The 14985-nt window shown below is 32.8% G+C and overlaps 1 protein-coding gene across 1 annotated transcript in view; it reads left to right on the top strand.

Moving 5' to 3' along the window:
* Positions 1-1925: 1925 nt before the first annotated feature.
* Positions 1926-14985, top strand: part of LOC145691922 (uncharacterized) — a 49765-nt gene continuing 36705 nt past the window's right edge. The window contains exons 1-2 of the mRNA XM_081767231.1: positions 1926-2142; positions 9357-9509. Of these exons, the coding sequence (XP_081623357.1) occupies positions 1981-2142; positions 9357-9509 (315 nt within the window). The 5' untranslated portion in view covers positions 1926-1980. The remainder of the gene's footprint in view (positions 2143-9356; positions 9510-14985) is intronic.

Genomic DNA, 14985 nt, shown 5'->3' with positions numbered 1-14985 from the left:
CAGAAATTAAAGTTGAAGAGTTAATAGTTGTTTTGGAATACACATTACCTCAGGAAGAACCACCATTATATTTATTTATTCTCCTCTTTCGTCCCTCCTGGGAAAAATATAATGTGGTAGTATTCCTATTTCCTTTCCACGTCTCCATACCGTTGATCACCTTGTAGTTCATACATCTTTTAGGACAGTTTCCCTCCTTAAAGACAAGCAGGTGCCCTGACCTCCACCCACTCATCCACCCCCCGAGAAGCCCGTTGGCACTTGGTAGAGACTGACACCATAACCCGGGAGTCGGTCGGTTCCCACATTCCACCTACGTTAGCCGCCAAGGACGTTGCCCGCTTTCTCCCGCGAAGAGGTGTAAGTTGGGATATTTCCTTCGTTTAGGATGAGACCCGAAGGCTTTTCTCAAACCTCTCTAGTACTTTTAGAAGCTTGGAGTACTTTTAGGAAGAAGTTGGTCAGGTGCTATACATGGAACTATATGTGAACTGAACGTCGTATATGAACCATTGAACTGAATGGTTCAGAGACTTGGACATTACGGAAGTTAGAGAAAAATATTTAGAGAGCTTCGGAATGTGGTGTTAGAGGAAGATGGAGAAGATAAAATGGACAGAGAGAACAACAAACGAAGATGTTTTAAAGCGGACAGGAGAGAAGAGAACACTTCCAGCCAGCATCTTTCGTAGGAAGGTCAATAGGACACATCTTGCGAAAAAACTTGTCTTCTTCATACCGCCATTGAAGGAATGACGGAAGGGAAGCAAGGAATAGGAAGAAGAAGTACAAAATTAATCGATGATTTGAAAAATAGAAGAAAATATTGGGAATTAAAAGAGGAAGCTGAAGATCGAGAAACGTGGAAGAAACATTTCCAGGCCCAAAACTAAAATTTAAAAAAAAATCCTCATTCATCCCAGGACCTGTTGAAAGGCACAATCCTAAATAATAATAATACAAGACATTAATCATACTGTCGGCTTGCAAATGCTATTACGAAAAACTTCATTAGTGTATGCTTTAGTATAAGTTATCCTAAAGCAATGATATTTAAGTTTAGAGAAACATTCTTTTTTTCTTCGTTTTTTTACTATTTTCTCGAAAGTTATATATGAGGATTTACACTCACTAAAATCATTGTGTTGAGCTCAATGAGACCGATCAATTGGTATATGACTAACCTTTGGATTTTTTTTTGTTAAATGATAATAATATAATAAATGTTGCTAGGGTAGGTCGTAGGGGAGCCTAAAACATATTCAATTCAATTCAATTGAATACTCGTGCACCAACTCTGTATTGTCTTCCATCACGGCTACTTTATATGTGCTTATGACAGCTCGTTAAATCCATTAAGTGCTAGCATTCAGTTATTAAGTTATAATTCCTAATCGCATACTCTTATGACTGCAGTTAAAAGTAACAAAGATAAAGAAATTCTGTGATTCAAACTGTTATAAATTCTGGAAGAACCAAAAAGCTTTCTTTCTATTCAAACTCTTACTATTTGTTTCACTAGGACACATCCTCACCAGTTTTATAATCTTGTTGGAAATTCCGAGTTCTTCCAAGGTATAATATAACCTATCTCCTTTAGCAAAAATCATTAAACAGATGAAAATTCTTAAATGGAATGAAAAAAATTAAGGTTTATTTCATTTTAACTTTTAGTGCTTAAGTAACTTCTAAAGTTACAGAGTTGTCAATAAGAGTACTTACTTGGCCAGAGTTTGCGTTGCTCTGTTTTATTCATTATGCCAAATGTACTGTTTCAATTAAGCATGACGAATTCCATGTACTATCGGAAAATTATTTCTAAGTTTGTACAGAATAGAGGATAAATAAATTACAATAATTAGAACAATTTTTATGCTGGTTTCGCTTCCATAACAATAAACAAAGGCAAATAGTTCATAGTTGTCAAGACAATGTCGTGTGTTATGGGGGCTAAAATATTATTTTCTGTTTACTTTTTGCATGGCATCTTCAAAACCCAAAGACAATGTTATCGAGAAGCACCTGACTGACACATTTAACTCTATCGTGGATGTCTATTTGGAAACATCGGAAGCAGTTTTTCATGATAAGGGCTTGGACAATATTCCTATCCCAGATATTCGAGACAATTTCTCTGCATGTGTACGTCTATTAATTCTGAATATATGTTTTCTGTAGTTTAAGGATTCACTTAATGGCCAAAGTGAAGAGACAAATTTTGGAGTAAAAATTTTATGTGATAGTGGTTCAAGTTTAACGCCATTTCACGATGTATGTTTGTGTATTATGTTCAGTTGCAAACTTAAACGTAGTTAGCATCAGTTTTAAGTATAAATGTTCAGGTAATCTTTTTTAAATGTAAACACATACATAGTGAAGTCTTCTGATAAACCGACAAGATACTGAACTTTATACATTTGTGACAATAGCTTAATCTACAAGATGAATGAAATAGTGGTGCCATAACTTCATTAATAAAAGGTAAAATCGAAGCATTTTCCTAAATTCATTTGCTAAGCAAATAATGTTTTTCAATTAATAAGTATTCTGTTAATCGGGACTTCTGGTGGCTCAGTGGTAGAGCGCTCACCTCTAGTGCTTGGGGTCCCTAGTTCGATTCCAGCTCGCGCCAAGTGAACTTCGTGGTGGACAAACACTATTTGCGTGGGTATTTTTGAGGTTCTCCCGTTTCCTCCTACATCATTCATTACACCACTGCATTCGTTTCTCATCATCACCGTCTTCTTTAGCATAGCCAGCATAACGGTGGGACGTAAAACGGTAAGATTTTCTTTCATTATTCTGTTGATCGAGAACCGTGACACAAGGGAAGGTAGTAAATTCGGTCTAAGAAATAAGGAATTCTGGTAATGGAAGTGCATGGCAAAGAGTGAAAAAGTGAGTGACTGGATCGAGACTCGAACCCGGGACCTCCGACATGCCGAGCCGATGCGTTAACCACTACGCCATCCCGTCCACTTTCCAGAAGACCCACTCAATCTCTCACTCTTGAGATCGGTGCTCTCATCCTGGACCACTCAACTTAATAAGCCACCAATCCGAACAAAACTTTCTACAGGCTGGAGTGGCAGATGTACAATTTTTGTACAGATGTACAATCTCTGAACAGAAATCTAAAATACTATGCTTTTCAACAGTGTTATTAGTTATTTTTAAAGAGTTTAGCTTACCAAAACTCTTTCACATATTTACCCTGTCCGTGTATCCTTCTGTTCGAGAGAATCACTTGATGAATCACCACTAAATCGGAGTGTAGGAGTCAAAGTTAAGAATCAAGTTCTTCGATCGAATCCACATATAAGCAAAAAGTGATAGAAATCAATCACTTCGTGTTTTAACGTTCTTCGCAATAGAACAAAAGCCTTAATAGATACCGGTCTTTTGTAATCACTTAAGCGTCCCAAGATATTCCTTTTTCATTTTAATATCTTTACTAAAACGGGAAGTAACAGAAATTAACCACTTTCTGCTTCAACCTTGATCCTTATAGAGTAAAAACTATCACAAATAGCAAAAGAGGTTTTCTGCTACCAGCTAAGCGTCCCTAGAAAGTCTTCACTCTAATCTCTTTATTAAAACGGGGAGTGGCAGAAAATCAACCACTTCCGGTTTCAAAATTAATTGAAAAAGTATTACGCAATACAAACCAAAGTCCTCTATGTAGTATACACGTGACACTGCTACTTATTTTGTTATGTCACCGCTATCATAGAATCACATTTATCACTATACGGAATCTTTTAAAAATCTGGTCGAAGTTTTCTCCCCAACAGTTAATTTTTTGATCTGTATTTGCGACATTAACCAAATTCTGTGCGTTAAATCCGAAGTTCATCGATGGAGCCGCGGTGACTCAGTGGTAGAGCATTCGCCTCTATTGCATGGAGTCCCTGGTTCGATTCCAGCTCGCACCAAGTGAACTTTGTGGTGGACAAACACCGTGTGCGTGGGTTTCCTCGGGGTTCTCCCGTTTCCTCCCACTTTCTTCGTTCCACCATTTCATTCATTTCTCATCATCACCACCGTCTCTTTTACCCTAGTGTCACCTTCTGCGTGGGATGTAAAACTCAAAGATTTCAAGTATTTTTTTCGAAATTGATTGATTCGAGTTCTGTTCTGTTTAAATCTAGGGTTTATTGAAATTTACATTATTACACATCCTTTATTTATTAATAGTTGGAAATGTTTAGACTCCAAAATAAGAATTTCATCAACCACAGTAAGCTTGACTTTTATAAGCGAGCAAGAAGGAGTTCAAAATTGTGCTAGTGGTAAAATAATACATCTTAAAACATTTCTCAGCATTTTCCAGGTTACCGATAATTTTCTCTCACTGAACTTCTTAAATGTGTATAGTTTTTCCTCAATACAGATAATTGCTTTTCAGAAGATACAAGACAGGAACAAATCAGGGAAAATTACAACTCAGATATTGCGTAATTTTAAGCATTATTAGTGAAGTAAATAAATAGAGGAGTTGCAAATTAAGATCTTGAGGATAAGATTTAAAAATAATGTTTAATCAAAATGTGAAGCAAAGTCCTTTTCACACTTCTTTTGGGGTTTTCCATCGTTTGCCAAAATTTTCTAAATTTGATAGTTGGACAAGAACACAAAAATACGACAATGAAACATTTTCTTCAAATTATTCTAGAGGAAAAACTATGTGAACAAAATCCAAAACGACCTCAAATAATTAATTCTGTAACAATTTGTTGCCTAAAAACCGATGTGTCCTACTAGTTTTCCGAGTCATTTTTTCTTTTGGGTTTTTCGTTACAAAATAAAACGTTAATTTTTATGACATTTCGCAGCCTCAAGGTTGACTTGCTTTTCCACTAGCACTTCCTTCATGTGCTACATCATGATATAGTTTAAAACAGCACTCTGAACCATGTTTCAAATATTTTATTTATCGTAGTATTTTATAAACACGCCTTCCAAATCTCTGACTCAAATCGTTCCTCCATTTTAACTTTCGCTACAGGAAATCAACCTTGCAAAGGAAAGTACCTCACATACGTATTCTTATTTCTTATACTTTCCAAATGAATTATTTTATAGGTAAACAAAGAGTGAAAAAGCCACAATTGGACCGAGAATCGAATTCGGATCTCCTGCTTACTTTTCCTATGCTCACTGCTCTGAAAACTGGAAGAATATATAGTTATTGATGAAGCAGACTGTATGGCATAGTGGTTATCCCATTGGTACGATAAACCGAAGACTAGTGTTCGATTCTTCGTCCAGTCGTACATTTTTTGCAATTTATATAAAATTGAATTCGCTTCTAGGAGTATAATCTGATATAGAAACAATAATTTCCTTCATTTACCAAATATTCGTGGGTAGTTCCCAATTTTAACACTAAGTAATTGATGTTAGACACATAATTATTTCCACATATATACTTGTCAGTTTATCACTTACGTGTTTCTGTTTCAAGGTGATGTCAGTACACTGTAATTAATATTCCGTGATTGATTTTGAAATCTTCCAATATGGAAGACATCTGACTGTTTTGTGAATCATTTGTGTTATTAATTTGTTATATAAGATCAACCAATGTCTATTTATCCCTGAACCATTGGCTAGTCAATTTTGAGATGCATAGATCCGTAATTGGTCACGAAGATTTTTTTTAACTTATTTCATTTGATGCACTGACTTATGTTCTAAACATTTCATTCTCCTTTATAGTTAATGTCATTAAAACTATACCAAAGAATTTAATTTTGAACATAAACTCTAAATTTTACTTCTCCCAAAATTCCGAATTGGAAGACATAAATTTAGTTGTATGAAAACAGTTTTGTGCTTCAGATTTATTAAGAAGAATAATATGCACCGATATGTGGCTTACAATTAAGTTCACAAATCCCTCGAATGAAAGTGTTCTTAGTAGAAACTAGGCCAATCACTACGATTTCTCTTCGTTGAATAGTAGATTTTTGTTTCAAGTTTTCTGTACTATAGATCACGTACTTTATCAACTGTTCAAGACTTAAAATTGAATGCATGTTTGGTACATCTAATTAATGAAAATAGTATAATTTACAATTATTATTATTTTACTTTTCTTTCTTTCTTTCTTTCTTTCTTTTTTTTTACTTCCTTCTTTTTATTTTACCTTCCCGATTTTACTGTTCTTATTTGCATAAGCATTTGTTTTAAAATTTGAAATAATTGTTCAAGAACTAGTGATATTCATATATTGTAATTATTTATTCGTTTAAAAACAAAACAAAGCGACCGATATTATGACATCAAATAATCTTAAATAGTAAGAGCACTCTCTATGAATAAATGCTACAGCTGAACAAAATACACAAAGACACAAGAATTTTTCTATTTTGTGGTCATTGTTCTACTGTTATAAATTAGTTTCCCTATGTATTGAATGAATCAGGAACTTATTTTGAGCAGAAAAGAAAAAATATTATATTTAGGACATAAAATATGGAGTTGGTTCTTAAATTGATATTTAAGTGGTGGGGCGAGAAGAAAGAGTAAAACATTCATACCCTGGATATGTTAAAGGACTCGAAGTTTGTCCAGTGACACTTGCTTTTCCAGATGTCAATATTCTATGCTAACTCACGTCTTACACCTATGAAAAAGTCCTATCATATGAACTTTGCAAAGTTTGCGGAAAAACCAGTTAAAAAAAAATAGTAATAACACCACCATCATTCTAGCAGTGTTTTCTACTTAAAAGGATTCCAGATACCAGATCAGATGAATACGGGAGATAGAACAAAGTTTATAGCCACAACTGAAAAGAAAAGTGGCCGTTTTAGTATTGCAATGTGCAGATGAATTGCCAGTCTGTACCAGAACGAATTTTGATAGCATTCCCCTCTTTTTTTCGTTACAGTAGCTTTTACGTTATTCACTGTAAAATGCTCTTATTGTTGTAGACTCTTTCGATACGTAGTCCGTTAATATGACATGTTTGTTGCTCCAAATATAGATAACAGAATCTCGCTGAACCTACTGAATCTTTCTTTTTTTTCCTTTTAAGATGGGGATGGGAATGAGGACCTGTTTGTATGTGTTATTTTTTTTTTTTTTTTTTTTCACTTCAGGATCTGTTAAATATATCCATCCTTTATAAATGATCTTCTATATTATAGTGAGTGGAGGAATTCATTTATCTCGTGATACATCTCATACTTTACGAAGATAAATGTTTTTGTTTACCAAAACTTTAAGCATTATTTGTATTATTCATAGATAATGAGTTTACTATAGTGATTGTTAATGGAATCATACCTTTAATATGAAGCACATTATACATTTTTACTTGAAGCTTAGAAATCGATTATTGCTACTCAGATCATATTTTAAGTTATAGTTGCACTAACAAAATTAAATTCGTTCCAAATACGTTTAATTAAAAGACATCCTTTACTTATGACTGACCCAATTTCCTCTCGTTCTGTTGACTAAATGAATGAATGGTAGGTTTGTTTAATATAGTTGGGTATCTAAGACACCTTTCAGCTTTGGAACAGTCTTAATTTTAGTCAAAGAATTCTGTGATACATTAATGAACTCTTTGAAGTTTTCTAATGTTTTTTTTCTTTCTTTCTTTTTAATTTGTTCACGAACGTTTATATTATTCCATACAGCTAATCACGTACGATTTGTGATAAATATATTCCCTTTTATGAATCTGTTTGAATTTGTGTCTGAGGAGGGTGGTAGGACTTGGTATTTTAACGTTTTATTTCATTCTACAATATTTATATCCAAAATTAAATGTTTGTCTCAATATTTGGCAACAATACAACTAATACGTTATTCAATGCAAAATTTGCGCAAAAATGATGCCAATAACCAATAATAAAATAAAATTATATTTATTGTAATACAAGTACACTTGAAAATATAATACTAATGCAATACTTCTTTCATTTCAAAATGTAGTAACCAAACTTCCACTCACATTTTATGTGATTCTACACATATTCATTATCATTGCATGCTCTTATATCACTGGAAGCTGAAAGAGCTACTATTTTACAAATTAAACTGTCATATTTAGTAAAGTACTCCTAATTTAAATATAGTGGTTTGAAAAATGAAATCTCTAGTTTCATTGTCAATTTGAACTGCTTTAAACATTAAGAAAAACGTTATGATTTATCGTGATAGTTAAGAACACATTCTATCAGTTTAGGGTTTATTTCCAATTCTAATGATTTGCATATTGATTTTATTGCAAAATTGTTACAACTGCAAATATATTGGAAGTAATTCACTTTGCATAAATTCTTGGAGCTTGTGTACGAAACTATCAAGTTATCTCGTAACAGTATTATTATTATCATTATTTGTAGTAGTAATAAAATAGAAGAAACGTACAAGATGAAACAATTATCTTAAATCGGGGAGAGAATTTACAGCAGTTATGTTCGCCATCAACATAAAGGTTGAGTAAAAATATTATTATTATACAAGGTCGGCAGGAAAACTTTACAGTTTTCAAAATTAAGTTGTAACTAGACTGATTATTTTACATATGATCTTTTATTTCAGTTCTGAACTATAAGTAAAAGTATTTTGCTTACAACAATTAGTTATGAAATATATCGCCCGTAGTTTTTCAAAATTATATTTTTCAGATGATTTCCTCAATATTCTTCGCAGTTTGAAAGGTACACGATTTTCTTGAAGGTTTCTTGTTCACGGTGCAAACTTTTTCATGAAAGTTTCTAACCCACAACAGTATGTGTTGCGGTTTGGAGCATTGTGATTCCGATGAATGTTAAACTGACGGAGAAATAAACGTTGGAGAAACAATCACTGACTTTTTTTTCGTAAGTCTTCAGGTGTCTGTTGACCAACGCTTCATGGCGACTGAAATGACTTGAGCTGGCCATAATGTCATAGACAGCCTCAACAGTCACATCTATGAATAATTGATCTGAAAACTAAAAGAAAGAAAAATAAATAATAAAGCTTTCAGGCACACTAATTGTGAATACGGTTCTCAGACATCGAAAAAAAAACATCTGAAAATATGAAAAATGTAATTTTATGTATGCTTCATAACTAATTGTTATACGCTAAATGTTTCCAGTTATAGTTCAATTGAGAAATAGAAGTTCATACACGAAATAATCAGTCAGGTTATAAATTCAATTTGAAAATCTCAGGTTTTCCTGCTAGATCCTGTATGAAGTTGAAGTAGTAAGAAAACTATTGTAGCTGATCTTAATCTGTTGGCTTCTGATTTTTATTGCATCTCAATGTCAGTTCTCAAAAGCTGTATTGCGTTTAACAATTAATTTATCGTTCTTATTTATTTACGTATTTATTTTCTGTAGATATGTTGTTGCTTTCCAACGAAAGGCAAGTTTAAAGCTACTGTAGGCTGGGCGCAAAAACTATCCACTCTCAGCAGGAAACGAGATACAACGGTCACCTTTGATGGTTCGGATATTTGCATTGATGTGGCGATGGAATTTCGATATCTGCAGGTAAAATGTCATTACTTTGTTACTAATATTACATTACTGGAAAGTGGTGGGGATGTTCTGCGTGTCAGAGATTACTGAATGTTTAAAATTCTTCATCATAGAGCAGACAGTGATTTAATTTGTTTTCTATGTTTTAATTTTTATTTATAATAAAAAAATCCTTTGTTTTAAATAATAATCCGTCTACAAGAGGAAATAGTATTACAGAAGAATGAAGCTTAAATGTTTCGGATAATACTCAAACAATCGAGTGTATTTTAGGGTTTGTATTAATAAGTTCTTTTATACTTTCATTCTCATAAATTAATAGCACATGCTTATATTATACATGAGTATCGCTTTTAAGATAAGTATTATTATCTGATCTGAAAGTGTGAAGCGTTGGTTATAATTCTGTTATGACATAAATTTTTAACATTTTTCCATTACTATTTGTAGCTCAGTTTCGTCCATTTGACATTCAATCTTGTGATTCCGAAAGTAGTAGTAATATTTATTATTATTATTATTATTATTATTATTATTATTATTATTATTATTATTATTAACAAGAATAAAGATTATTAGCAAGAAAGTTTTATCACATGACCTACAATAATCGTATTTGCTAGAAAAAATGACATAAAATAGCTACCAATGTATGTTACTACTTAATAAAATTTAGATCAGAATGAGGTACTCTAACTGCAACCGACATTGAAATAGTACTGCCTTATAATTTCTGATATCCTATTGCCTAAAAAGTATAATTTTTCTATAAACATACTTTGCTGATACAATAAGAATCGAAAACTCTTAGCATATTGTTCACTATATTGAAGTAAACCATTCACTTTGATATACCTGTTTTTCCCGCTAAGCTTTTGAATTTATTGTAGGAATAAAGCATGCTAGAAAAAGTAAATCTTACAATATTAGGTAAATAGATGTTAGCCTGTGCACTATTGCAAAGTACAGTCCTTGCTCTCTTTCTTTCTGTGAACCTATTACGTTACTTCCTTGTACTTCAATATCAGTGATTTATCTCATAATTTTCATATTTATAGCCTACATAGCCGAATTATGAAAATCAGCCTATTTGTCATTTATTCATTATAACTTCCTTTGAATGCTGCTAGTGTTCAGTATAATATGTAGATGCAATATCTCAGTACTGAGGGAAAGACAAATCGATCAGCATATTGAAATATTTTCTACCTCGAATTTGATGTTGTCTCTCGAAAGTGAAAGGAGTTATCACAGCTAAATATAACATAGAATGGATTCAATTTGAAATAAACTAGGGTTACAAAAAGTAGGATTTGCTATAAACCAATTCTTTTCTCTTTCCAAGCAGAAAAGAAAGGAAAGAATAATAATAACGTGGAAAATAAGAAAGAAAAAAAAAGAAAAAGAAAACAAGAAATCTCTCTAACATGGGTACTGTGGATATGAGTAAAACATTAAGGCTTATTTTGTGAAGAAATCTGTGAGTAGAAAGATAGAATATGCTCTTGAATAAATGGAATATGCTCTTGAGATAAATAAGTCATCTATCCTAAATCCACATCCATAATGTATCTAACAGTGGCACGAGTATACATATGTATTGATTGGTCACGAATGCAACAAATGAGTAAAGGTTACTAGTCTTCATCATTGAAAGCTCAATGAGTGGAAGTTCTGTTTTCGGGATATGGCACTTACGCGCATGAAATTAATAATAATAATAATAATAATAATAATAATAATAATAATAATAATAATAATAATAATAATAATAATAATAATAATAATAATAATAATAATAATAATAATAATAATATGTGCAAGTTCAATTCAACACGATTCTATTTATTTAGTGATTTTCCCCCCTACTGTGTTTTATTATAGTGTAATTAAGAATTATATTGTGTCGAGAAAAAAAAAACTTTTATGTATATTAACTTTCAATTTCACTTAAGCAATCGTATTATTAGTTTATTTGTGTATGTTTCAATGATTGCTTGTGATTATCATCAGTGTGTGATAATTAAGGAATATTTAAATTGATTCGTAGAATCATCTTCAAGTGATTTATTGAAGTACACACTTTAGATGTGTTTTGCTATTAACGAAGTTTAATAGTGTTTTCTTCTTCCCTAAGGACAGAAAATTTACTGTTATGTGAGTCCACGAATCAGTCTAAGTATTCGTTAATTATCTTGTACTGATGACGATGACAAGCAATCATCGAAACACACGGAAATAAATTAATAATGCTTAAGTGAAATTCAAGGTTAGTATTTCACTAATAAATATGCATCCTGTCAATTCATCTACAAGCTTTTATGTGTTTATTTTGCATTTCGTTCAACGTTTATATCATCATCACAAGTATTCTGTAATTAGTATTTTGCTGCCAAAATGTCTTGAGCCGTGGCAAAAATGCGAACTAAAGCTCACACCCTCACACGCCCTCGCGTTGAGCCAATTAGGATTCAGCTGTTGCTAAGCGAGAGAAAGTGAGTGGAATTCCTTCAGACGATAGCAGCGCTTGCAACGGAAGACTAGAGATCAAGTCAATGTGGTATAATAATAGTAAGTCACTTACAGCAAATTTAGAAGTTTCAATATATGATAGTTTTCAGCTAAGCTCTTCCTTTTGACGCAGCAATTATGCACTTTAATCTCAGTCATAATCTCTTTCAGTCCTTTCTTTTTCTGTCGCAGTATATTCTATAACATCCCTTAATAAAAAGTTTCCTCCCAGTTAGTTTTCTTCGTCTTTTCAATTATCGTTAATAATAATAATAGTAAAATGATAAAATATCATTCTTTTCTCGCTACTGTTTTCAGCACTTTCTTATTGGTTGTCAGTTTGACGCAGCTAATTTTTAATGATCTTAATAACGAAATACATAAAAAAAAAAAAAAAAAAAAAAACGGTTACTAGTTGCGTACTTTGTAAAAGTGGTTTAATCAAACATGTAGACCGGTGCAAACTCTTAAAGCAGTTATTCCCAAAAAAGCAAAAACTTGGATAGGAATTCCTTACTTTCCACAATTATCGACAAAAATTCAACGTACTCTTGCAAAGCATAACATATCTGCTTTTAGTATCCCTCCGAAAAGTCTACAAAAACATCTCACCGGATTTAAAAGTTTTTTTGTTGATCCACTAAATAAGTCAGGCATCTATCGCGTTCAATGCGAATGTGACTTCTCATATATAAGCCATACGAAACTCAATATTAACACTCAAATTAAACAACATATTTGAGAATCAAAAAAGTCACAAGAAGAGGGCATGTCGGGATTAGCGCTTCATATAAAACAACATACACATAATATAAAACAGGTTAATATAATAGGTTCGGCAAAAACAGAGAAACAACGGGAGATTAAAGAATCAATCTTTATTCATAAATATAAACCAAATTTAATTTGGATACTGGCAATACTGATAGAATCTAGTTACCTACCTTTGATGCATATTTTAAATCTGGCAATAGTGACGTAACATAGACATCGCATTTCCTTCGATTCAGCTCACTCTTTTGCATTCTGCTCTGCTCGTGATATTTCAGGATCCATTCTTTACGTTACATTTATTTAGTGGTATGTATTCCTTGTTCACACTTTTTATCTTCTATCCATTTTTATCCTTGTTATCTTGCAACTGAAGAGGGAACTAGTTTGTTGTTTCGAAACGTATGGAAAATATTTTGGCTTCCCAAGGGAGGAGTCATTGGTAGGTAGCCAATTTTTTGTTAAAGAGCAAATTTGTTTGAGCATTGTGATGATGCTGAATTTGTAATGTTTTCGGTTGATGAAGATAGTAACTTGTACCTACTAAGCATCAGTAAGCATAAGTTAAAATTCCCCTCTGACATGTACTTTATTTCTTGTTTTATTTGGTGCTATTTTGGTGTAATAACAGGAAATCTATAGTTCAACTTTTTTTTTTTTTTTTTTTTTTTTTCTAGGCCTATATATTTAAGCCTCAATTTTGTATGTTGAATATGAGTGCGTGATTTTTTATTTTTATTAGTTCCTGAGTTATTCCCTTCCAAACACTGGGCATGATAATACTTAGGAGAATGATTGCTTAGAAAAGCACCTAGCATTGAGAACACGCTTGTACTTACTTAGAAAGGTTGTACTTATGCTTTGAACGGTAAGTACATGTGTTCATATTTGGGTTTTAAACACTGAGTACAAGGACGATCTCTGTGTAAGGTGCATTGCTAAGCAGTCCCTCTCCTTAGGTATTACCGAATCTAATATTTTGAAGTAAAGAACACAGTAACTAATAAAATCTAAAATCATGAATTCACACTCAATATTGAAGGTTCAAACTTTTAAGTATACGATCAAAAAACATTTTCAGCGATATTCAGAAACGTGTTTTCAGCTGAGAAGCGGTGCGCTATACTAAGTGAGTGAAAGACACCATATTATTTATACCTATATTCAGAAACGAATTTCATGTGCTAGTAGTGTTTAAACAAGAGCCTAATTTTCAGGTGATACAAAGTTTCCTCTGTCTGAAACCCTTTTAGTAATACTAAACTCTTTTCATTGTGTTTTGTAGTAAGTGTATGCCTATACTTCAAAGAGAAATAAGGAGTGTTTTTTTTTTCTCTTTTAACCAATTGATAGTTAATAAATTAAAATTTAATGGATTTAGTTGTGTGTACTTCCCAGTAGCTACATGCAGACCTAACAGAAACTTCGAAAGATTTTTGTGTTCTTGTAACCCCTGTCTACATGCCTGGTCACCGAGGTTGATGATGACAAAATAAAGACATTGAAACACATGTTACACGATATGAGAGATTGCAAACCCATTGAAGTTCAATCATTAAAGCGTTTATGACCATCTGAAGAAGCTGAGGTACGTAAGCGAGCTCGACGTTGAGTTCCTCATAATAAGTTCATCTGGCGTCACGTATGAAAATCTGCGATATGATCATTAAACATAAAGAAAATGATTCTTTCTTTGAAGCTACTGATAACTGGTGACGAGAATGGACTTTTTACAACAATATAATGCGCAAATGGTCTTGGTCTCAGTGACTCGACTCAAACAGCACTAAAAGCAGACATTTATCAGAGGAAGATAAATGTGGTAGGATTTTACAGGTGGTGTGTTTCTGAAGATATTAAAAAGGAAATACCTTAAAAACTGTACCATCAGCAATTGAATAGTTTGAGCGAATCCATCATCCAGAAACGTCCAGGGCTCGTAAACCGTAAAGGAATTGTGTTCCACCATGACAACGCCAAACCACACTCAAATTTGATTAACCATTAATAATTTATTGTAGCTTGAATGTGATGTGTTACCATACCCGTCAAACTCTCCTCTGATCATGCTTCATCAGATTTTCACTTGTTTTGATCTCCTCGAAACTCTTTGCGTGGTATAAAGTTTAACTCAGATGAGACTGTAAATCAGCAACTTCTTCTATTTTTCGCCAATGAAAACAGGGCTTTTCATGAACGAGGACAT

This window comes from Thermobia domestica, chromosome 8 (genome assembly GCF_964235325.1).
Source record: "Thermobia domestica chromosome 8, izTheDome1.hap1.1, whole genome shotgun sequence".
NCBI lineage: Eukaryota > Metazoa > Arthropoda > Insecta > Zygentoma > Lepismatidae > Thermobia > Thermobia domestica.
Note: the sequence above shows the minus strand (reverse complement) of the source record. Positions and strands in the feature narration are given on the sequence as shown.